General features: G+C 43.0%; 1 protein-coding gene across 2 annotated transcripts in view; it reads left to right on the forward strand.

The window, feature by feature from the left end:
* The window catches only part of LOC106604517 (myopalladin), a 50,886-nt gene that overhangs the window by 20,686 nt on the left and 3,768 nt on the right, over positions 1-26,432 (forward strand). The window contains exons 5-19 of one of the 2 annotated variants that reach the window (XM_014199196.3): positions 106-589; positions 3,438-3,530; positions 3,728-3,839; positions 4,109-4,132; positions 6,183-6,299; positions 7,806-8,571; positions 9,014-10,276; positions 10,508-10,655; positions 11,373-11,453; positions 19,669-19,890; positions 20,218-20,367; positions 20,462-20,544; positions 25,403-25,532; positions 25,715-25,922; positions 26,157-26,322. In XM_014199196.3, coding sequence (XP_014054671.3) covers positions 106-589; positions 3,438-3,530; positions 3,728-3,839; positions 4,109-4,132; positions 6,183-6,299; positions 7,806-8,571; positions 9,014-10,276; positions 10,508-10,655; positions 11,373-11,453; positions 19,669-19,890; positions 20,218-20,367; positions 20,462-20,544; positions 25,403-25,532; positions 25,715-25,922; positions 26,157-26,322 — 4,047 coding nt within the window. The remainder of the gene's footprint in view (positions 1-105; positions 590-3,437; positions 3,531-3,727; positions 3,840-4,108; positions 4,133-6,182; positions 6,300-7,805; positions 8,572-9,013; positions 10,277-10,507; positions 10,656-11,372; positions 11,454-19,668; positions 19,891-20,217; positions 20,368-20,461; positions 20,545-25,402; positions 25,533-25,714; positions 25,923-26,156; positions 26,323-26,432) is intronic. The other variant, XM_045719093.2, reaches the window with a different exon arrangement.

Below are 26,432 nucleotides of genomic sequence, written 5' to 3' on the forward strand. Positions count from 1 at the left end.
AATACTTTCTGAAGCCACTGTATGTAACTTTAACACTGTAAAAATCCTTTTAGCCCAGTGGGACCTGGTTAGTAACAATGTATCCTGTTTCTCTTGTAAACCTAGACTACAGAGGACCCGAGCTCAGCCGGGTGCCCCATCTTTACCTCCAGTGGTCAGTGTTGTGTCTCTGTGTGAGGACGACACAAGCATCTGCACTGAAGAACAGCCACAGGAGGCCACCTTACTGCCTTCTAGCCAGGTAGTCACTGCATCTGTACCTGTCCAGGCAGCTACTAATGTCCTTCCTGCTACAGAGGTGACAACAGCACCATCCACCCAGGTGGCATTTACATTGGTCCCTGCCCAGGAGATGTCAGCACCGTTACCTGTCCAGGTAGTTTCTACTCGAGATCTACCACCTGTGGACACGGCGTCAGTACTGGCGCAGGAGGTGTCAACACTGTCACTGCCAACACCGTCACATGTCCCAGTGACATCCACACCATTACCGACACAGACAGTCTCTACCACGGCACTACCGCTGACCCAGGTGGTCTCCTCTACGCTGCCTGCCCAGGTTGCTGCCATACAGACAACTCTAGCTGAGGTAATAATCTGCTCATAAAGCTCTGGCTCCTGAATGTACTGCAAATATTTCAATGTAAATGAATGATATCTGAAATACTGCATGTGTCAAAAACGTTCCTTTCTGCTCAGTAATCTTTATTCAAGACCCACACAGTACTTGACAATAATGTGTATTTGTGTTTGGTTACTTAAAGTGGAACTGACACCAATTTAGTAACATTAAATGGTATTAAAATCTGTTCATATACGCCCTCAGGAAGAATATGAAGCATTTTTTTTTTGTGTGTGTGACAAGCGAGCACACATAGATATGCTAATCTTCATGTTTTCGTACATTCATAAAATGTTTGGAAATGACAGAGTCCGGTATTTGTGACAATTGTATAGTAATATGAAAGGGAAAGTGGCCGTGCGTTTGGGCAAATAACAGACAGTGTAGTAAATAAATAAAACGAATAAAAACTTGTCAGTCTTATCCAGTCCAGGGGGCTCATTTGTAAACCGTGCGTATGTATCTATTAATTTTATTTTCATAACAATTGCAGAATAAATTCCTTATCTTTTGTGGCCGTGATGGGTTCATATTCCTGAAGTAGCCATACAACAAATTACCAGGCACATCTCTCATTTAATTGGCCTAGTATAGATAGGCTACTGTATATTTCAAGTTTTGCAATCCCATAGGTAGCGCGGTTTAGGCTATAACATACAGTCGAATTTAACAGGTGAACAGTTGACGTTTTACATTGAAGTAGGCCTATATGTATGCTATTGTAAATACTGCAATTGTTTCAGAATTCACGGACAGTCCATATTTAGGTTGGAGGAAAAGTTGATGCGAAACATTGTTGAATTCAAATGTTCTGCTGACAGGTACACAACAATTTGCCGTTGTTTTATCCTATAGAAATGGACACAGTCCTTGCCAGATACAGCATGACTGCAGAAGATTTTTTTTAATTGCCAACACAGTAAATCGACCGGTAGCCTATGTAAAATAGTTGACAGTAAGGGTAGGCTACAGTATTGTTGTGCGACATCATTACCTATTTAATATCAGAGCCTATACCAAAGCAGGACATAGAAACCCAATGTTGATCAACTAAATATTGAACAACAATTAGTATTTTGCATAGAAGTGTGGGCTGTAGCATTTAGCCTACTAGCCTAAATTGTTTTGAATATACAATCAATCTTGCAGAATGCGCAGGCATTCGCTCTATAGGCAGCGTGCATTTAGTTTGAAAAGGTCACTGCAAAACATTCTGCGCACACCTCTACAGCAGGGGTTCCCAAACCTTTTCACTCAGGCCCCCCTTCCAGCATTCGGGATCATCCCATGCACGTCGATTTCTGTGGGCACAAGCAATGTTCATGACACAAACTGTTCACACCCCTCTTGTTGACGGAGAGAAAATGTTGCGGGTTGAAAGGTTATTTCTTGCATAAAAGGGAAAAGGATAGGGGGACACCTAGTCAGTTGTCCAACTGAATGTATGTGTCTTCCGCATTTAACCCAACCCCTCTGAATCAGAGAAGTGCGGGGGGCTGCCTTAATCGAAATCCAAGTCTTCGGCGCCCGGGGAACAGTGGGGTTAACTGCCTTGCTCAGGGACAGAACGACAGATTTTTACCTTGTCAGCTCGGGGATTCGATCCAGCAACCTTAAGGTTATTGGCCCAACGCTTTAAAAAGGTGAATGGAGGGCGTTTTCCAGGCAGAGTTTCAATGCTCGTTCACGCGCTCACAGTTTTATGACAGGTCTGATTTATAAGGGGAAACATACGAGTGTATGGCGTGCGGCAAGTTGATTTATCTCAATATTTGTGTAAATGCGCAGACATTTCAGAAATGGCTCACACAGATATTTTGTCTGTCAGATGGCCTGGGACGTCAGCAAATGTCACTGCAAAAGTTTAACATTCTGCCATCACCTCCAAAGACAGCAGTCTTTTCAGAAATGACGTACTCAAATATTAAGTGTGAAATTTACGTAACTGTTATAAATGAGCCCCCTGAAAAGACTGCACATGCACAAAAATATTGAGATGTATAAACTTGGCGCTCGCCATACGTTTCCTATTATAAATCAAGCCAGTTGTAAAACTGTGCATACTTTAGAAGTAATGGAATTAGACCAAGACAGTATCTAAATGAAATAGCAGAACGTTTCCTTTTGCCGTGACATTTGCTGTATTTGACCGTTTCTGATAGACAAAAACAATTGCAAAATGTTATCAACCTGTAACAGATCGTTTGAATTCAAGAATGTTTGGCATTTAGCCTACTTTTTCCAAACCCATATGCTGCACTGCACCCGAATTCTGAAACATTGTCTACTTAGATGGGGGTTTTTAACTACAGTGGTAGCCTACACACTTCAATGCAAAATATCAACTGTCTGTTCACCTGTTTAATTCTACTGTATGTTATAAACCGCGCTCACTTTCAGATCAAAACAATGAAATTAGAATAGCCTATCTAATAGAGCCAATGGAAACTGCATGTGCATGGTCTAAAGTTTGCGCAAGGATAAGCACATTCTCACATCAAGTTCAGTTTTTATAAATGCCAACTAGCGCAGGCGTGTTTTAGGGCATATTTTGTGGAATGCTTATGCGGCCCTTGGTGATAACATGACATCCTTCCAGCTGCTAGCTAGCTACAATTACATTTTTTTGTCAAATATGACCTATTTTTTAAAACTCTTATAAAGTTGGTTTTTGAAGCATAAAATGTGAATTTGATATTTTAGACCGATATTATGATTGTGTATGTATGATTATGTGTTTGTTTAATGTCATTTCTGCAAAGTAGTTAAAACGGTGTCAGTTCCACTTGAATTGATGGAATCCTTTTGTTTTCAGAACCTAAATGGAGACAGCTATACTCTAAGTCTAGACATCTATCCTCAAGGTCTAGAAGGGAGGCCTATCATGGCTGCCCCTGTTTTCACAAAGGTTCCCCACTACTATTATATCCACACTATTAATATTTAGAAGACATGTACAATGTCAACTTCGTCATCAAACATCGAAGAAAATATGATATTGTCTTATATGGTACATTTTTTTTAAAGCTCATGTACTTAAGAAACTGCATGTTTTGTGTGTGATGATAAACTTATGATGGCTGTGCACTCTACTTGGCCCCTCAGAGTCTGCAGGACCTAGAGTGCCGTGTTAAAGGAGTGCCCTCCCCCAAGGTGGACTGGTACAGAGAAGGAACTGTCATAGAGGCCTCCCCTGACTTCAGGATCCTGCAGAAGAGTAAGACCAAGACCTTCCTTCCTTTACTATGTGTCGGAATAATGTACATTACTCTTATGGTACGTTCTGTGATTTACCTCAATTCTCTTGTATTAGTTTATTAGTACATTTTCACTTTATCTTTGAAGTTAATAAATGTAAGCATTTTGAAAACTGTTAAAGTATCCCAAGAAAAAACTGAGAGCAAGTTTTTTTAGAAGGCATCATGAAGAACAGAAAGCTCTGATTTCATACAATTAAATATATATTAGCAATTTCTTCATTTTTAGATCCTCGATCCACGGATAAATCAGGTGCGTATTATGCAAAGGAGAGACTGTCATGGTACAATTAATACATTGTAAAATCTTAAGATGCAGCATATTTCTGCATGTATCAAAATATTTTGTGGTATGTGTTACTGAAATGTAAATTGTATTCACAATATACAAGCATTAGACACAATGATAAAAAAAAACCAACATGACTGGCCTCAGAAAGTCAAAGTCCTACTGTAGCCTAGGTGATGTTTTCTATGAACCAGTGTACACCATTACTCTTTCCAGATGTTTAGAGTATCTGGCTGGGGTTGTAGCTTCTGTAACTCCTCTGCGTAAAAGCCAGTTTACTTCTCCTCCTAAAACTCAACCTTATAAGGAACCTTAACAACCTGTGTCTGTTGAACTATCATGGTTACAGAGCCTTTCAGAGTGTCTGAAACACAGGGAAGCACTCGTGAATGGAAGCAAATGTAGCTGCTGTGCCATTGGAAAAATTGCTCACTTACAGCATAAGCATTTTATGAATGCTTATTAGTTCTCTGTATCTTAGAAAAGACAATCTATTGAGCAATAATTATACAGTATATAGAAATGCAGACATATTTTACAATGCAGAGGCTTACTGTCTTTCTTTTTCACTATGCATATACTGTACATACAGTAGGTTAGCTACATAGTACAGCTACCATGCTGTTATACAGTGAACAAAAAGCAACAGGCAACAATTTCAAAGATTTTACTGAGTTTTGTATTTGTATTTATTATGGAACCCCATTAGGTGCTGCCAAAGCAGCAGCTACTCTTCCTGGGGTCCAGCAAAATTAAGGCAGTTTATTCCATTTTTAAAACATTACAATACATTCACAGATTCCACAACACACTGTGTGCCCTCAGGCCCCTACTCCACCACTACCATATATCTACAGTACTAAATCCATGTGTATGTATAGTGCGTATGTTATCATGTGTGTGTGTGTGTGAATGCATGTGTCTGTGCCAATGTTTGTTGCTTCACAGTCCCCGCTGTTCCATAAGGTGTTTTCATCTGTTTTTTTAAATCTAATTTTACTGCTTGTGTCAGTTACTTGATGTGGAAAAGAGTTCCATGTACTCATGGCTTTATGTAGTACTGTGGGCCTCCCATAGTATGTTCTGGACTTGGGGACTGTGAAGAGACCTCTTGTGGCATGTCTTGTGGGGTATGCATGGGTGTCCGAGCTGTGTGCCAGTAGTTTAGACAGACAGCTTGGTTCATTCAACATGTCAATACCTCCACTTTGAGCCAGGAGAGATTGACATGCATATTATTAATATTAGCTCTCTGTGTACATCCAAAGGCTAGCCGTGCTGCCCTGTTCTGAGCTAATTGCAATTTTCCTATGTCCTTTTTGTGGCACCTGACCACACGACTGAACATTAGTCAAGGTGCGACAAAACTAGGGCCTGTAGGACCTGCCTTGTTGATAGTGTTGTTAAGAAGGCAGAGCATCGCTTTATTATAGACAGACTTCTCCCCATCTTAGCTCTACTGCATCAATATGTTTTGACCATGACAGTTTACAATCTAGTGTTACTCCAAGCAGTTTCTCAACTTGCTCAATTTCCACATTATTTATTAAAAAATGTAGTTGAGGTTTAGGGTTTAGTGAGTGTTTTGTTCCAAATACAATGCTTTTAGTTTTAGAAACAGCTCTGGTGGACATTCCTGCAGTCAGAATGCCAATTGCATGCTCCCTTAACTTGAGACATATGTGGCATTGCATAACAAAACTGCATGTTTTATATTGGCCTTTTATTGTCCCCAACACAAGGTGCACCTGTGTAATGATCATGCTGTTTAATCAGCTTCTTGATATGCCACACCTGTTAGGTAGATGGATTATCTTGGCAAAGGATATATGCTTACTGACAGGGATGTAAACACATTTGTGCACAAAATTGGGACCAACACTTTACATGTTGCATTTTATATTTTAGTTCAGTATAGTAACTTCTCTGCACTTTAATCTATCAGTCATGTTGCCTGAACTTCAACAATGACATTCAGCTGGTGCTCATCTCCCTAATTTTGTATTCCCTTTAGAGGAAATATGCACTTTGGTCATTGCTGAAGTCTTCCCTGAAGATTCTGGAACATTCACTTGCACTGCAAGCAACAAATATGGAACTGTATCCAGTATCGCTGCACTAAGGGTGAAAGGTAACGTCACTGGCTTACAAAGTTTAGACTTGGAAGCTCTATTCGTAAGATAATATTTGAAGACTGTTTACAGTGCCTCGTTAAAGTCTACACACACTTGCATAGTTTTCACATTTTTCTGCCTAAAATTCTAAAAAGGGATTTTTATCCACAGTGAAAGAAGAATTATAATTTTTCTGAAATTAATAAAAATATAAAACAGTCCTGATTGCAATGGTCTTCAAACTATTTTCTGTGGCACATCTAAATAAGTTCAGGAGCAAATATTTTCATACAAAATCACACAACGATCTGTTTGTCAAAGTTGTGGTTCTCATGATTTAAGAACAACTTTACCTGTCTCTGGAAGGTCCCTCAAACTGATAGTGAATGTCAAACAATGATTCAACCTCAGAGCCACCAATGAGCTTTAAAAGCATGTCTGGGATTTTGTTTCCACAGGCATAGATCAGGGGACTCTAAGAAATAATTCCAAGACACTGAATATCCCTTTGAGTATGGTCAAGTATTGCAATTGGAAACTCCTCAACGACATCACTGTGAGGCTTAGGATTCATTGGCTGAGCTGAGAGAAAACTGTGCATTGATTAACAACATTGCATTCACTCCACATTAATGGCTTTTATGAAAAAGTTTAAAAAAGGAAGCCTGTCTTAAAAAATCCACTCCAAATCATGCAACAAGTCCATTAGGTAATACTGTAAGACAACATTGCAAATAAATTTACTTTTTGGCCTAAATTTTAAAAAAAATGTTTGTGTCAAATACAACCCATCGCAGAGTGAAACCCTCTGCATTTTCAAGTATTGTGGTGGAAGCATCATGTTATGGGTATCCTTGTCACCGACAGGGACTGGGGAGTTTGCCAGGAACAAAATAAATATGATAGGATCAAAGCCCAGGTAAAAAAGTAAGAGGAAAACCGACTTCAGTCTTCTGAATACCTAACCCTGGAATTTAGTTTTCTTTTTCAGCGGGTCAATTACACAAATTGTAATGCCAAAGACACAACATAAGGGCCTTCCAAGAGGTGTTAAGTGCTTCTGAGTGGTCCAGCCTCAGCCCTGACTTAAATCTGATTTTAAAAGCAGGTTTGAATATTGCTGTCCATCAATTTTTCTGAACTTGAGCTATAAAATACAATAAAAAAAGACAATGGATAAATGTTTCCCTATTAGTTGTGCAAAGTTGGTAGAATCTTATTCAAAATAATTCACACAGCTGTAATTGCTGCCAAAGGTGCTTCCACCAAGTATTAACTCGGGGGTGTAAAGACGTACGCAATCAAGCCATGTTTGTTTTACATTTTTGTATTAATTTAGAACATTTTCTAGAATTTTTCTTTCAATTTGAAAATGTGGAGTAGGTTGTGTAGATTAGTATGGGAAAATCCAATGCAATCCCATTTTAGAGGTAATTTCAAGGCAGCAAAATGTGAAACCTGTGAAAGGGATGTTTAGACTTACACTAGGCTTTGAACCTATCCTTCTCCCTGTACCTCATTAGGAAATGAAAACACCAACAACAACCACGTGAAAACTCTCGTAGGCACTTTAACAATGGAGTCCACACAAGTCCCAGAGCCTTCTTCGTCAGATCTCACTCTGCCCAGTCTAAAGCCTCAAGCTGAGGCTCTTGTCACCAACAGCATCAAGCCTCACTCCAGCACCATCCGCCTGGATCCCCTCAGCTCCAGCACTTTACGACTGGAACCTCTGAGCACCAGTACCCTCCATCTAGACCCTCTGAGCTCCAGCATGCTGCGCCAGGTGCCTGTTAGCCCCAGCATGCCCAGCCTGGACCCAATAAGCCTGGGCAACAGCCTCCATATAGGCACCCGTAGCTCCAGCACATCTCATCTGGACTCACTCTACCTGAGCACCCCTCACCCAGACCTGCCTACTAGCTCCAGCGAGCCCCAGAGCAATGGTGAGATGCCCAAGACTGACCAGGAAGACTCCAGAGCCTTTTCAGTGTTACCTAACCCTCCCGTTGGTCTTTGGCCTAAGGTGGAAGGGACTCCTATCCATAAACCTGAGCCCCCTCCCCATGTAAACCTCCCTGATCCCCCCAACTCCTCCTGCCTTAAGCCTGGGGTTCTGGTTAACCACAACGGGCCCAGGTCCAGCTCCAGGGCTGGCCTCCGTGTGCACTTTAAACTGCCTGAGGATGAAACGGAAAACCTGAGTGAAGCATCCAATAGCCATTCATATGAAGATATGTCACAGTTGGACAATAAGGAACCACCTCCAGTACTGGCCAAGCCCAAACTGTGAGTATTCTAATTCTCAAGTATTTTTCAACTTATCTAGTATCACTTAACTTAATAATGCAATGAAAGGTCTTATACCAAGCTTGATACAGCACATTACTGACATTTCCAATTGCAGATCTGAGTGTGTTTAGAGTCTGGATACTCCTATGTTTTAAAAGGGCAGACTATTTCCCCAACCTGCCCCTGAAAGACACATTGTGCTCATTACTTTTTACGGAACTATGTCTCGAGTATTTGTAGTTATTCGGGTGAGGAACACATTAAGATAAACATATGGTTTTATTATAGCCTGGTCTCAGATCTGTTTATACTGTCTTGCCAACTCCTATGGTTTGGCGTGACAAGGATTTATGAATTGGCAAGACCACATAAACAGATCTTGGACCAGGCTAGTTTTATTATATAAAGTTTTCAACATATTCCATCTCTGTTTTCTCAGAGACCCTGTCCAGCTGCAGCTTCTGCACAACCAGGTGCTTATGGAGCAGCAGCAGACTGAGACTGAGCCAACCGGAGCCATCAAGAGCCAACCGGAGGCATCTGCCTGGCCAGTCCAGACACACCACGAGTCCCAGGCACAGACCCAAGCCCAGCCTCAGTCAAACCTGCCCCGTTCATCTACTCCCATGCCCCTGCAGACCACCCACGCCGCACCCATACTGACCACATCCCCAACACCCTTTCTCAACTCCGCCCCTGTGACAAGATTGAACACTACCCCTACACCCCAGCTAAACACTAGTCCCCCTGCCCACCTGCTAAACATTGCCTCTGCACCACTACTGAACCCATACACCCCCCATTCCTATTCTACTTCTTCAGCCCTGCTAAACACAAGCCCTGCACCACCAAAGAACACTACCTCTGCACCGTTACTGAACACAGCCCCTCCTACACCCGTTATAGGTACCCTCCCGTCCCTTCCTCAACTGAAGACAGCTCCTTCTTGTATGAGCTCCCCTCCATCTGCCTCTCTGCTGAGAACCGTTCCTGCACCACACCTGTACACCAGCCCTGCATCCCCACCCTATATGACCCAGCAAAACACCACCCATTCTTCCCAGCTGAATTTAGCCCACTCATCCCAGCCTAAAGCCATTCACGTACCCAAGTTTAGCACACCTCCCGCACCTCATCTGAATACAGCCCCCACAGCATCCCTCAGCTCCATCCCTGCAGCTTTCAACAAGGCCCCCACAACCATGCAGAACACCTCCCACTCTCCCCTGCTCAGAACAACCCACGCCTCCCTCCTCAACCTGGCCCCTACGTCACAGAGCTTCAACTACGCTAGGCCAAAGGAGTTCATCACTGCCCAGACTCTCCTCTCTCCATTTAGGAGTCCCTCTCCTACAGAGTCCCCCGTTCCGTTGCTCCACAAGCTGGCTGCCGAGCTCAACTCCTCCAACCCCAACCAGTTCTCTCCGCAACCCAGAGTCTTACCCACCAGAGTCCTCAAGTCACCCATCAGCCCCCCTCCCTTCATGTCCTCCCCCACCTCACCCATCCTGTCACCTGCTGCCTACCTAAACTCTGTGTTCACCCTGCCACAGCAGTCGCCTCCGCAGGCAGCGTCCCCGACCTCCAGTACCTCCACCCCCAGCCCCATCCAGAACCATGTGGCCTTCCTCAGCTCTGTCCTGCCCTCTCTACACACTACACAAGCCACCAACTCTATGGGCCTGCCCAGGAGTGCTCATAGGTAAGTCCCTATGGTTCCTGAATTCCAGAAAGTTCCCAGTTTAACAAAAAAAAAAATCCTGATTGGAGGATTACTAGAGGGGCGGAATCCTTCAACTCTGAATCCTCCGACCCGGATTTTGGGAAAAACCCGGGAACTTTGGACCTCTTACTTCAGCATTCAATTCATCGTGTTTCAGTTTTATATATTGTAAAAATACATTTTTGCTAATTAATTTGTTTTGATCCACAGGCCATCTCAAGGCATACTGAAGAAGTTGCCTACAAGCACTCGTCCTATTTTAGATGATGACATTCGTAGCAGCCAACAAACTCTCCTCCACGATATTGAGAAAAAGTTTAGGTTCAATGAAGATTTAACGCGTGGTCATGTACAACAGGTATAGGATATATCCCTTCAATTGTACTGTTATGCCGTGAGGCACATACCTTCCATGATAGATTGGGTGAATGACTGAATATGGAACTAAATGAATGAGTTATGCAGTAATAATATTGCTTAAAGTGGACCCAAACAATGAACAGAGTGTGATCTCAAATAAATAAAGCATTCTTCTTCTACAAATTATTTTCAACCCAACACCTGTTTGAATACCACGTTCTTCAAACATTTGAAAAGAACACAAAGTGGAGACTGCATGGTGAATTCTCACTTGCTTCCAATTTGCTATTCTGCAATTCTTATTATAAATCTATTTTGTTCTCCTTTAACATTGGAAATGGGGTAAAGTGACAATGTGAAACAATCTGGAAGCATTGAGAACATGCATTCATCTAAACTGAGAGATCAGCAGAGCATCAGCGAGCAATCCTTTTCCAATCATTCACTTTCCATATTCATTCATCATGTACTGTATGTGTCCCATATAACACCATGCTTATCATATTAATCACACATTACTCACACATTCGCGGTAGTGTGTGTGTGTGTCGTGTGTGTGTGTGTGTGTGTGTGTGTGTGTGTGTGTGTGTGTGTGTGTGTGTGTTCATTAGTGTGTGTGTGTTCATTAGTGTGTGTTTGTTCATTAGTGTGTGTTTGTTCATTAGTGTGTGTGCATTTGTGTTGGTGTTCATCATTCATCCCTATCCTCTCACAGAAGCCGACTACTTATGAGGGTAAAACAGAAAGCCGAAACCTCGGACCAAACATTCCTGCCACTGTCTTTAATTATGACGAGGTACAGCGAACATCTCTCTCCCAAGCATTGCTTTGCTCAGAACATTCGGTAACACTTTACATTAAGTTGCTCTTATACCTATGCAGAAACACTGTATTTACGCCAGTAACGGCATTGGATTAACACGTTCATTCCTAGTACTTCAGTAATTGCATAATGGGGTTGAAAGTTTTTTGTAACCTTTACAAAAAAATATTGCAGTTTTGAAACTGCCTTAACTGCAATTGACTGTGGTATTTTGGATGCGGTAATTGTAGAATAACTGCAGTGTACTGCACACTAACTGCAGTTATACACTGCAAAATTAGTGTAGTAAAAAAAACGGTTATTTTGGGCACAGTAATTGCAGCATACTGCAGTTATATTTCACTCTAACTGCAGTTATACTGCACTCTGACTGCAATCATTTTTCGTAACAGAAGAATAGGGACAAACAATAGGCTTTCTGAGGTAAAAAATAATAAATAATTTAAAGTGGAAAAGGAGAAACAGACATATACATCAGATGGAAGATTTTTGATTTTCACCTTCAAATAATATTTTTGCAGGAATCTCCTTGCGAATGATTTTGCCGAAGATTGTATCTCCGCCGGCCTGGGCAACCTGAGCTTTTGCTATCTCCTAATAATAATAATAACTAAAACCACTCAAGCCCATTATATATATTTTTTTAAATATTTTTTAGAATTTTTGTATATTTGAAACATACAATATACTCGCAGTGAAGCCGGTCTACAACTACATCACTTAGTGATCTAACAGCCTCCCATCCAGAGCGACACACAGAAGCAACCAGTGCTCAAGCGCAAGTCGACAGATCTCCTACCAGCCCTCCAAGATTCCCGCCACAGTTCCCCAAGACCCCCGCACAGAAGAAAAAAAAAATACAATAATTCCATATTACATATTGTGAGTGTAGTAATTACAGCATTACTACACAGGTATAAGAGCAACTTAATGTAAAGTATTACTGAATGTTGAAAACAGGTTTGAATTAATAAGTAGTATGGATGCATACTCATATATCCAAACACTAACCAGGTTTCCGTCCAAACTTTTTATGCAAGTAAAATACGTCGGATAGAAAATGTGCTGACAGGCCTGATGGAAACAGAAAATGTTTCTGTAAACTTTATAAATGTAGACAAAACAAAATACGCTAGACAAAGTGGAATCTTTTGGTATCGGTAAAATGAACAATGCGAGAAATGTCGGTAGAAAAGCTTTTATGAGCAAATATTGATATATTAACCGTCATATCAAAGTAAACTTGGAGTCACGCGATGACATGTTTTGTGGTCCTGCCACTACGACTTGTCAAGAAAGCATGCAGTTTATTAGGCTATAGATTAAATCAATTATGATGAACTTCACAGAGTGGTGAAAGTGCAAGGTGATGATGAGCTTGATGCTCCTTTCCAATAAATATCGAGCGTCTTATTCTGGTGACATGATCATTGATGCTTGACTGCCGTTTAAGAAATAAAAATAATCTCGCTCTTTAGTCCATAATATTGTTATCATGTAGACTATACGCGATCGCACGTATACTGTGGCGCGCTGTTGGATGGAGCGCACGTTCCAATACCAGAGTGGGCACAACGTCATTACGCACAGTTTTATCGGCAACAAGTCAAGTTGACATAAACATATCTGGTGGGGAAATATACATATTGTTTTTATGCGGAATCTGTCGCCAATTAATCATAAGTCATGCACTTTTAAAGTATTTGTAAACTAATATCCATTTCATGAATAATCTAAAGCAGTGGGCACCAACCCCTCGTGATAGACTGGTCAATCTCCAAACAATTCCTAGCTAATCACCAAACATGAAAAAAAAAACAATGATAAAGCCTTGCATTCCTATTTATTTTATCTGTTTCACACTGTTGGCGGTAGTTGCACTTCATTCAGCAGCCCGAGCACCAGGATGGCAAGGTGTTCCCATTTTGAACCCTTTCATGTGTCTGAATGTAGACCTCCAGTTCCAGGGAGCAAATCAAGTGCAACCTATAGGACTCTAACGCTGGCCAATCAGATAGCTCAGATCAAGAGTCTGCAGTTTCCTTGTGCCATATAATGTAAAATGATGCCTGGAATGCACAGAAAAGTTGATAATGTGAGATTTCAAAGCTTTTACAACCATGACTAGAGAGAGACTCAATGAATACAGCAAACATCTGCTGTTTTTAATGAGTAAGTTCATGTTTAAGTTGTTATTCAGCACTGTTAATACTTTTGTTCAAAACTTTAAAAGCCATAAAATGTGCATTCTCCCTACTTCCACTCACACTACAACCAACACTGCAGCTGCAATTAATGAGTATCACGAAGTGTTTCGATAAGCTTGCATTGTTATTATTTGCGGCTTGTGTCTTTTTTAATATCGAGGAACATTTCACTTTCTTTAGTCATAGGAGTAACAACATGAATTGGTGCATGATGCAGAAATGATGCAGTGCGACATACACTACATGACCAAAAGTATGTGGACACCGGCTCGTCAAACATCTCATTCCAAAATCATCGGTATTAATATGGAGTTGGTACCCCCTCTGCTGCCATAACAGCCTCCACTCTTCTGGAAGGCTTTCCAATATATGTTAGAAGTACGAAATAAAAAAAAATATGTATGAAATGAAAAAAATGAAATGTATGCATTCACTACTGTAAGTCGCTCTGGATAAGAGCGTCTGCTAAATGACTAAAATGTAAATGTAAATGTTAGAACATTGCTGCGGCGACTTGCTTCCATTCAGCCACGAGCATTAGTGAGGTCGGGCACTGATGTTGGGCGATTAGGCCTGCCAGATGGTGAAGCGTGATGCAACCAAGGACAGATGATTTTTATGTACTTCAGCACTCGCCAATCCCGTTCTGTGAGCTTGTGTAGCCTACCACTTCGCGGCTGAGCCGTTGTTGCTCCTAGATGTTTCCACTTCACAATAACTGCACTTACAGTTGACCTGGGCAGCTTTACCAGGGAAGAAATTTGAGGAACTGACTTGTTAGAAAGGTGGCATCCCATCACGGTGCCAGGTTGAAGGTCACTGGGCTCTTCAGTAAGGCCATTCTACTGCCAAAGTTTGTCTATGGAAATTGCATGGCTGTGTGCTCGATTTTATACACCTGTCAGCAACGGGTGTGGCTGAAATAGCCGAATCCACTAATTTGAAGGGGGTGTCCACATACTTATGTATTTTGTATATATGTTTTGCGTCAGTTGGAAGACTGTGTCCCCTTTTCTCAGCGGAGGGAGGGAGAGAGGAGGGACGTTGAGTCGGGGTAGAGGCAGTCTCACCACTGCTCCCTCCCCACAGACTGACCATCAGATGCAGGCCATCAGTCCAGTAAAAAAAGCTCATTATTATGCTCACTGAGCTGTGCCTCGCAAGTAATAGAACAAATGATCTCTTACCAGTGTGATCATAGACCAACAATTTTGAAATATAATTTCTAAATGGTCTGAGAAGAACAACATTAGCAGGGCAATTCAAGTGTAGCCAATGTGCAGCGATAATGTATTGGGCCGCCCTATAGCCTGGTTAATGTTGCATAGGCTTGTTTAAAATTGATCTGAGTGGTAGATCTTGGCTTGCATTTTGACTCAGGGATCTTGACTCAGAAAAGTTTGGTGACCACTGATTTAAATGATCTCTAAACTGAAATATCGACCAAACTCATGTTATGTCCTAAATAGGGTAGGAAGTAGTATGAAGTAGTACACAGTGTTGTACGAGATCTTCAATTTCTTGGCAATTTCTCGCATGGAATAGCCTTAATTTCTCAGAACAAGAACAGACTGACGAGTTTCAGAAGAAAGATCTTTGTTTCTGGCCATTTTGAGCCTGTAATCGAACCCACAAATGCTGATGCACCAGATACTCAACTATTCTAAAGAAGGCCAGTTTAATTGCTTCTTTAATCAGAACAACAGGTTTCAGCTGTACTAACATAATTGCAAAAGGGTTTTCTAATGATCAATTAGCCTTTTAAAATGATAAACTTGGATTAGCTAACACAACGTGCCATTGGAACACAGGACTGATGGTTGCTGATAATGGGCCTCTGTACGCCTATGTAGATATTCCATAAAAAATATGCCATTTCCAGCTACAATAGTCATTTACAACATTAACAATGTGTACACTGTATTTCTGATCAATTTGATGTTATTTTAATGGATGAAAAATGTGCTTTTCTTTCAAAAACAAGGACATTTCTAAGTGACCACAAACTTTTGAATGGTAGTGTACATATACACTGAAATTCCACACTATACACTGCCTCTGTGACTGGGTTCATCAGGAAGTGCATAGAGGATGTTGTTCCCACTGTGGCGATTAGAATTGATCCAGACCCCAAAAAACGTGGATAGATGGCAGCAACACCTTCTTCACCCGCTTCGAGGAAAACAACATTGAGCTACGACGTGGGCCCCCTCTGCTCACGAGGACTGTGTGCTCTCGTTGTCCGTGGCTGATGTGAGTAAGTCATTTAAGCGTGTTAACCCTTGCAAGGCTGCCGGCCCAGACGGCATCCCAAGCCGAGTCCTCAGAGCATGTGCAGACCAGCTGGCTAGAGTATTCATGGACATGTTCAATCTCTCCATATCCCAGTCTGTTGTCCCCACTTGCTTCAAGATATCCACCATTGTTCCTGTACCCAAGAAAGCGAAACTGAACTAAATGACTATCACTCACTTCTGTCATCATGAAGTACTTTGAGAGGCTAGTTAAGGACCATATAACCTCCACCTTACCCGACAACCTAATCCCACTACAATTCGCATACTGCCCCAACAGATCAACGGACAAGAGCCCTATCCCACTTGGACAAGAGAAATACTGTACCTAAGTAAGAATGCTGTTCATCGACTACAGCTCAGCCTTCGACACCATAATGCCCTCCAAGCTCATCACTGAGCTCCATGCCCTGGGTCTGAACCCCTCTCTGTGCAACTGGGTCCTGGACGGCAGACTCCAAGTGGTGAAGGTAGGCAACAACACCTCCGGCACGCTGATCCTCAACTCGGGGGCCCCACAGGAGTGCGTGCTCAGCCCCATCATGTAGTCTCTGCACATCACTGATGCCCTGAAATAAATACACTGTGGTGAAGATGGCGCAACAGCGCTTCTTCAACCTCAGGAGGCTGAAGAAATTCGGTTTGGCCCCTAAGACCCTCACAAACTTCTACACCATTAAGAGCATCCTGTTGGCCTGGTATGGCAATTGCACTGCTTACAACTGCAGGCCTCTCCAGAGGCTGGTGCGGGCAGCCCAACACATCAGCAGGGGCACACTGCCTGCCCTCCAGGACATCTACAGCGCCCGGTGTCACAGGAAGGCCAAGTAGATCATCAAGGACTTCAGCCATCCGAGCCACGCCCTGTTCACCACGCTACCATATAGGAGGAGATAGTACAGGTGCATCAAAGCTGCGACAGAAAGACTGATTAACAACTTCTATCTCCAGGCCATCAGACTGTTAAACAGTCACCACTAGCCGGCCTCCTCCCAGTACCCTGCCCTGAACTTAAGTCACTGTTACTAGCCAGCTACCATCCGTTACTCTAACCTGCACCTTACAGACTGCTGCCCGATAGAGTCATTGAACACTGATCCCTTTAATAATGTTAACATATGTAACAGTGTAGGCTCCGTCCCTCTCTTTGCCCCAACCTGGGCTCGAACCAGGGACCCTTGCACACATCAACAACTGACACCCCACGAAGCATCGTTACCCATCGCGCCACAAAAGCCGCGGCCCTTGCAACGCAAGGGGCAACCCTACTTCAAGTCTCAGAGCGAGTGACGTCACCGATTGAAACGCTATTAGCGCGCACCACCGCTAACTAACTAGCCATTTCACATCGGTTACACATACAGTTTTTATATGTATTCTAGTCATGGCTCATCCTATATAACTACTGCTGTGCACACCTTTTCTATTTATAAACTGACCTTACTGCCTATACCATTTTATATGTACAGTGCATTCGGAAAGTATTCAGACCCCTTGACTTTTTCTAAATCTTGTTACGTTACAGCCTTATTCGAAAATTGATTAAATCGTTTTTTTCCCTCATCAATCTACACACAATACCCCATTAGAAAAAGGAAATGATTATAAAATAAACATCATAAGTATTAAGACCCTTTTCTCAGTACTTTGTTGAAGCACCTTGGGCAGCGATTACAGCCTCGAGTCTTCTTGGGTATGACACTACAAGCTTGGCACACCTGTATTTGGGGAGTTTCTCCCATTCTTCTCTGCAGATCCTCTCAAGCTCTGTCAGGTTGGATGGGGAGCGTCGCTGCACAGCTATTTCAGGTCTCTCCAGAGATGTTTGATCGGGTACAAGTCTGGACTCTGGCTGGGCCACTCATGGACATTCAGAGACTTGTCCCGAAGCCACTCCTGTGTTGTCTTGACTGTGTGCTTAGAGTCATTGTCCTGTTGGGAGGTGAACCTTCACCCCAGTCTGAAGTCCTGAGTGCTCTGGAGCAGGTTTTCATCAAGAATCTCTCTGTACTTTGCTCCGTTAATCTTTTCCTCGATCTTGACTAGTCTCCCAGTCCCTGACGCTGAAAAACATCCCCACAGCATGATGCTGCCACCACCATGCTTCACCGTAGGGATGGTGCCAGGTTTCCTCCATACGTGATGCTTGGCATTCAGACCAAATCGTTTTTGGTTTCATCAGAACAGAGAGTCTTGTTTCTCATGGTCTGAGAGTCCTTTAGGTGGCTTTTGGCAAACTCCAAGCAGGCTGTCATGTACCTTATACTGAGGAGTGGCTTCCGTCTCGCCACTATATCATAAAGGCCTGATTGGCAGATTGCTGCAGAATTGGTTGTCCTTCTGGAAGGTTCTCCCATCTCCACAGAGGAACTCTGGAGCTCTGTCAGAGTGACCATCGGGTTCTTGGTCACCTCCCTGACAAAGGCCCTTCTCCCTCAATTGCTGAGTTTGGCTCGGCGGCCAGCTCTAGGAAAAGTCTTGGTGGTTCCAAACTTCTTCCATTTAAGAATGGAGGCCACTGTGTTTTGGGGACTTTCAATGCTGCAGACATTTTCTGGTACCCTTCCCCAGATCTGTACCTTGACACAATCCTGTCTCGGAGTTCTATGGACAATTCCTTCGACCTCATGGCTTAGTTTTTGCTCTGGCATGCGCTGTCAACTGTGGGACCTTATATAGACAGGTGTGTGCCTACCAAATCATGTCCAATCAATTGACTTTACCACAGGTGGACTCCAATCAAGTTGATCAATGGAAACAGGATGTACCCGAGCTCAATTTTGAGTGTCATAGCAATGGGTCTGAATACCCTTTGTAAGGTATTTCTGTTTTTAATTATAATTTTTTGCAAACATTTCTAAAAAACGTTTTGCTTTATCATTATGGGGTATTGTGTGTAGATGGATGAGGAAAAACATATTTAATCAATTATAGAATAAGGCTGTAACGTAACAAAAACATTTGGGAAAAGGGAAGGGGTCTGAATTGTTTCCGAATACACTGTACATTTATACTCTGGACTGACGTTGCTCGTTCTGATATTTCTTAATTTATTTATTTAAACTTTTTTTTGTGCATATTGTTGTGTATTGCTAGGTATTATTACTGCACTGTTGGAGCTAGAGACATAAGCATTTGCAATAACGTCTGCAAATCTGTGTATGCGACCAATAAACTTTGATTTGATTCCAATGTTCTTCATTGCATCTCAGTTAGGAAAATTGGAATTGGATTGACTCCCACCATGACTTTAACACAATATCGCCATTGCTGAATGGTGCTCTGGGTCTGACTCCTCTGTAAATCTACTCAAGTACTGTAAACACTCTCCAAAACTGTTTCTGAAATGTATCCCCATTCCATCTCGGTGAAGTATTTGATACAATATTTCAATTGGTAAATATGTTTCCTTCACTACATGCAGGAGTCTCTGTCATTATATCAGGTGTCATACTATTTTTAATTCCTGCCATAGTATTATTTGCAGCATCTTGATTTAAATCTGTTTATTATAATTACTTACATTCTATATTGTCGCATGATATGATACCTAGATATTTATTATAACATTGATGCTGTTTTTAGTTTTGCTTAAATTTAACCTACACAAGGAAAGCACTTTAATGACTTACACTATTGGCATGACTACTGCAATTATTTTTATACAGCGGTCTTACTTTATTTTAGGAGTACAAAGTGTCCAACTTTGAGCAGAGGCTGATGGGTGAGATAGAGTTCCGTCTGGAGCGCACGCCAGTCGAGGAGTCAGATGACGAGGTACAACACGATGAGATCCCAACAGGGAAGTGCATTGCTCCCATGTTTGACAAAAAACTGAAGAACTTCAGGGCCATGGAGGGTGTGCCAATGACGTTCTCCTGTAAAGTGGTGGGGATCCCTGTACCTAAGGTGAGACAGCACATTTATGTTTTTTTAAATATGTTATGTCACCCAGAATGTTTTTTTTTTTTTTGCAGAGGTTTTCATCCAAATTGCCTTATAGTATAGTGATAACAAAGATTTTTAGTATGTGATCCTGTCAGGATTTTATCTGCCAATGCCAGGGAGGAAGGCCAGAGGGCTCTGCTTGATTGGGTCTCTCTTTTTTATGATATTCGGGGGGTCGTCCGGGATCTGGACTTTGATATGGCAGTTCATTTGTATGTTCACCATACAGTGAGTGGACATGTACTCAACATTTGTTAGAAATCTTCCTCGGTCTTCAACCCATTTCAGGTTTACTGGTTCAAGGATGGCAAGCAGATCTTGAGGAAAAATGATCATTATAAGAAGATAAGAGAGGGGGACGGAACCTGTGCCCTACACATAGAGGTCACCAATAACGACGATGATGGCAACTACACTGTCCTGGCAGCTAACCCCCAGGTATCATAACCTCCTGTAATTGTTTCACTCTTATACACCTTTCTTACCCCTTTGCCAAATCTGATTTGCTAATTAATTAATTGATGATCACCAGGGACGAATCAGCTGCTCCGGTCATTTGATCATCCAAACAGGTCCTCTCCGAAACCGAATGACACCTATGATTCACTCTCAGAGGTGAGAATTTTTTTTTTTTATTATTATTTTTTATTTAACCAGGTAGGCTAGTTGAGAACAAGTTCTCATTTGCAACTACGACCTGGCCAAGATAAAGCATAGCAATTCAACACATACAACAACACAGAGTTACACATGGAATAAACAAAACATACAGTCAATAATACAGTAGAACAAAAGAAAACAAAAAGTCTATATACAGTGAGTGCAAATGAGGTAAGTTAAGGCAATAAATAGGCCATGGTGGGGAAGTAATTACAATATAGCAATTAAACATTGGAATGGTAGATGTGCAGAAGATGAATGTGCAAGTAGAGATACTGGGGTGCAAAGGAGCAAGATAAATAAATAAATACAGTATGGGGATGAGGTAGGTAGATAGCCCATCTGTAAACAGCCCATCTATGTGCAGTGATCTGTGAGCTGTTCTGACAGCTGGTGCTTAAAGCTAGTGAGGGAGATATGAGTCTCCAGCTTCAGAGAATTTTGCAGTTCGTTCCAGTCATTGGCAGCAGAGAACCGTAAGGAAAGACGACCAAAGGAGGAATTGGCTTTGGGGGTGACCAGTGAGATATACCTGCTAGAGCACGTGCTACGAGTGGGTGCTGCTATGGTGACCAGTGAGCTAAGATAAGACGGGGCTTTACCTAGCAGGGTCTTGTAGATAACCTGTAGCCAGTGGGTTTGGCGACGAGTATGAAGCGAGGGCCAACCAACGAGAGCGTACAGGTCGCAATGGTGGGTAGTGTATGGGGCTATGGTGACAAAACGGATGGCACTGTGATAGACTGCATCCAGTTTGTTGAGTAGAGTGTTGGAGGCTATTTTATAGATGACATCACCGAAGTCGAGGATCGGTAGGATGGTCAGTTTTACGAGGGTATGTTTGGCAGCATGAGTGAAGGATGCTTTGTTGCGATATAGGAAGCCAATTCTAGATTTAATTTTGGATTGGAGATGCTTAATGTGAGTCTGGAAGGAGAGTTTACAGTCTAACCAGACACCCAGGTATTTGTAGTTGTCCATGTATTCTAAGTCAGAGCCATCCAGAGTAGTGATGCTGGACGGGCGAGCAGGTGCGGGCAGTGATCGATTGAATAGCATGCATTTAGTTTTACTTGTGTTTAAGAGCAGTTGGAGGCCACAGAAGGAGAGTTGTATGGCATTGAAGCTCGTCTGGAGGTTAGTTAACACAGTGACCAAGGAGGGGCCAGAAGTATACAGAATGGTGTTGTCTGCGTAGAGGTGGATCAGAGAATCACCAGCAGCAAGAGCAACATCATTGATGTATACAGAGAAGAGTCGGCCCGAGAATAGAACCCTGTGGCACACCCATAGAGACTGCCAGAGGTCTGGACAACAGGCCCTCCGATTTGACACACTGAACTCTATCAGAGAAGTAGTTGGTGAACCAGCCGAGGCAATCATTTGAGAAACCACGGCTGTCGAGTCTGCCAATAAGAATGTGGTGATTGACAGAGTCGAAAGCCTTGGCCAGGTAGATGAATACGGCTGCACAGTAATGTCTCTTATCGATGGCGGTTATGATGTCGTTTAGGACCTTGAGCGTGGCTGAGGTGCACCCATGACCAGCTCTGAAACCAGATTGACCGTGCCAGCTTTCCAATCTTTGGGAATCTCAGACGATACGAAAGAGAGGTTGAACAGGCTAGTAATAGGGGTTGCAACAATTTCGGCAGATCATTTTAGAAAGAGAGGGTCCAGATTGTCTAGCCCGGCTGATTTGTATGGGTCCAGATTTTGCAGCTCTTTCAGAACATCAGCTATCTGGATTTGGGTGAAGGAGAAATGGTGGGGCCATTGGCGGGTTGCTGTGGAGGGTGCCGGGCAGTTGACTGGGGTAGGGGTAGCCAGGTGGAAAGCATGGCCAGCCGTAGAGAAATGCTTATTGAAATTCTCAATTATAGTGGATTTATCGGTGGTAACAGTGTTTCCTAGCCTCAGAGCAATGGGCAGCTGGGAGGAGGTGCTCTTATTCTCCATGGACTTTAGTGTCCCAGAACTTTTTTGAGTTAGTACTACAGGATGCAAATTTCTGTTTGAAAAAGCTAGCCTTAGCTTTTCTAACTGCGTGTGTATATTTGTTCCTAACTTCCCTGAAAAGTTGCATATCACGGGGGCTATTCGATGCTAATGCAGAATGCCACAGTATGTTTTTGTGCTGGTCAAGGGCAGACAGGTCTGGAGTGAACCAAGGACTATATCTATTCCTAGTTCTACATTTTTTGAGTGGGGCATGCTTATTTAAGATGGTGAGGAAGGCACTTTTAAAGAATAGCCAGGCATCATCTACTGACGGGATGAGGTCAATGTCATTCCAGGATACCCCAGCCAGGTCGATTAGAAAGGCCTGCTCGCAGGAGTGTTTTAGGGAGCGTTTGACAGTGATGAGGGGTGGTCGTTTGGTGGCAGACCCATTACGGATGCAGGCAATGAGGCAGTGATCGCTGAGATCTTGATTGAAAACAGCAGAGGTGTATTTGGAGGGCGAGTTAGTTAGGATGACATCTATGAGGGTGCCCGTGTTTACGGATTTGGGGTTGTACCTGGTAGGTTCATTGATAATTTGTGTGAGATTGAGGGCATCAAGCTTTGATTGTAGGATGGCCGGGGTGTTAAGCATGTCCCAGTTTAGGTCACCTAGTAGCACGAGCTCAGAAGATGGATGGGGGGGCAATCAATTCACATATGGTATCGAGGGCACAGCTGGGGGCAGAGGGAGGTCTATAGCAAGCGGCAACAGTGAGAGACTTGTTTCTGGAAAGGTGCATTTTTAGAAGTAGAAGCTCGAATTGTTTGGGTACAGACTTGGATAGTAATACAGAACTCTGCAGGCTATATTTGCAGTAGATTGCAACACCGCCCCCTTTGGCAGTTCTATCTTGGCAGAAAATGTTATAGTTAGCGATGGAGATTTCAGGGTTTTTGGTGGTTTTCCTAAGCCAGGATTCAGACACGGCTAAGACATCCGGGTTGGCAGAGTGTGCTAAAGCAGTGAGTAAAACAAACTTAGGGAGTAGGCTTCTAATGTTAACATGCATGAAACCAAGGCTTTTACGGTTACAGAAGTCAACAAATGAGAGCACCTGTGGAGTGGGAGTGGAGCTAGGCACTACAGGACCTGGATTAACCTCCACATCACCAGAGGAATAGAGGAGAAGTAGAATAAGGGTACGGGCTAAAGGCTTTCCGAACTGGCCGTCTAGCACGTTTGGAACAGAGAGTAAAAGGAGCAGGTTTCTGGGCATGATAGCTTAGATTCAAGGCATAGTGTACAGACAAAGGTAAGGTAGGATGTGAGTACATTGGAGGTAAACCTAGGCATTGAGTAATGATGAGAGAGATATAGTTTCTAGAGACGTTTAAACCAGGTGATGTCATCGCATATGTAGGAGGTGGAACAACATGGTTGGTTAAGGCATATTGAGCAGGGCTAGAGGCTCTACAGTGAAATAAGACAGTAATCACTAACCAGGACAGTAATGGACGAGGCATATTGATATTAGAGAGAGGCATGCGTAGCCAAGTGAACATATGGGTCCAGTGAGCGGTTGGGCTGACTGGGGACACGGCAATTCAGACAGTTAGCAGGCCGATGCTAACAAGCTAACAGTTAGTAGGCCGGGGCTAAACAAGCTAGCAGTTGGCAGACCGGGGCTGGCAAGCTAGCAGTTAGCAGACCGGAGCTAGCAGTTAGCAGACCGGGGCAAGCAAGCTAGCAGTTAACAGACTGGGGCTAGCAAGTTAGCCTTTGGGGGACGTCGCATGGGGGTAAGTCTGTTTTTGCCTCTTCGTGCGGTGCCGTCGATATTAGTCGTGGAATTAGTAGGGTTCCAAGTAGTTCTAGGTAGCTAGTAGGCCGCGGTTAGCAGAATGGGCCTTCAGCGGACGTCATGCCTGAGGGGCCTGTTGGAATCCTCGGGCAGATTATGTCGGTATTCCAGTCGTAGAGGATCGGCGGGGTTCCGTGCCCCGTACCGGCAGTAGAAGGGGTCCGGATATTGTAGCCCAGGAGTGGGCTTCGGTGGTAGCACAGGAGCCCTGGCCGCGCTAGCTTCAGGCTAATTGGTGCTTGCTCGGGGATGGAAACGCTAGCCAGGAGTAGTCACCCGGGTTTGCGGTTAGCTACTTGCGAAGATCCAGATGAAAATGTTCAGAGTTTGCGATAGGAATCCAGGGATATAGGGGGAAAAATAATAATAGGTCCCTTCTGCTCTGGTTTGAGTCACGTTGTTCGAACTGGCGAGAGCTTTCCGAGCTAAAGGTTAGCTGGTGACCACTAGCAATGGTTTGCTGACTGATAGCTGGTAGGTAGTTAGCTGGCTGGCTTGCTTCAGTTTAGGGATTCCGGATCCAAAGTAAATAGAAATACTTTGGAAAAAAAAAAAAACAGATCCACGCCACATTGGGTGAGGCGGGTTGCAGGAGAGTATTTAGAAGTTGAGGTTTAGGAAAATATTTGAAAAAGATATGCGAAGAAAAATAAGTAAAAAGATATATACAAGGAAGGACTGACTGAGTGTGCATTGTGATCTGCAGAGGTAAGAAGAACCCTCAGCATGGAGAGCCAGCATGATTGCAGCTCTTACTGTTGTTTGTAGAGGTTACTAACAGTAAGATCGCAGATGTAGATATTGCCCAGACTACTGTTGAACAGACACAAACCCTCATAGCAACCATAAACCCATATAGAGATAAACCAATCAGAGAGTTTTATCCCTATGATAGCAACACTAATCTCATACATCATTGTCTTAGCGATTGCAGATGACAAGATATCTCAGCAATACCAGGGCCAATATACATGTACTGTAACATGTTCTGCACATGCCTACAGGGTGCGGGCCCGCATACAGGAAGTGGAAGAGGGTGAAACAACCCAGGAACGCTTCTTCCAACCTCACTTCCTCCAGGCTCCAGGGGACATGGTGGCTCATGAGGGCAGAGTCTGTAGATTAGACTGCAAGGTATGTGACATTTACCATGGACTGTAAAATAACTGAATAGAATGATTTAAGCAATGGTCATTTAATACATTTTAGATTTACTATAAAAAAATCTGTGCTAAATATCAGTCAGGATAGCCTTTGAAGATAGATAGCACTTCTTGTGAGATGTACACAGTACGATGTGTTTCTCTGTTTTCCAGGTTAGTGGCCTTCCAAACCCAGAGCTGATGTGGCTGATCAACGGGAGGCCCATCTACCCAAACTTCTACCACCGGATGCTGGTGAGGGAGAATGGAATCCATTCCCTTGTCATAGACCCTCTAAAACAGGACGACGCCGGGACATACACTTGCATTGCCAGCAACAAAGCAGGACAGAGCTCTTTCAGTCTAGAGTTAAGAGTTGTGGGTAAGAGTTCTCAAAACAAGTATTTTCAATAAATATTTAGAAGCATTTATGATGACTTATTATTGAAAGTTAGTATAAAATGTAACATTTATATAATGTAGGTAATCAATGATAGGTTTTGAATAAGTAATGACAAAAACATACATTTGTTGGTATAGTGACGTATGCCATGACAATTAATAAGTATTATAGTAATTGTACATGACAGAGAATAACTATTATTTTCCCATTCAGAAAAAGAGATGAAGCAGGTCCCCCAGTTTGTGGAGAAGCTCCAGAACACAGGCATCGCAGAGGGCACCCCCGTCCGACTGGAGTGCAGGGTGCTGGGCATGCCTCCACCTGTCATCTACTGGAAGAAAGACAATGACACCATTCCTCACACCAAGGCCAGAGTCAGGTTAATATTCCCGAACTAACCTCTCACCCTCCAACCAGGAAGTTGACTGCCCACTTATATTCAAACTCATGTAGACAAGAGGTAACACACAAAACCCATGCATAGAGTAC

This window comes from Salmo salar, chromosome 01, assembly GCF_965601325.2.
Source record: "Salmo salar chromosome 01, fSalSal1, whole genome shotgun sequence".
Taxonomy (NCBI): domain Eukaryota; kingdom Metazoa; phylum Chordata; class Actinopteri; order Salmoniformes; family Salmonidae; genus Salmo; species Salmo salar.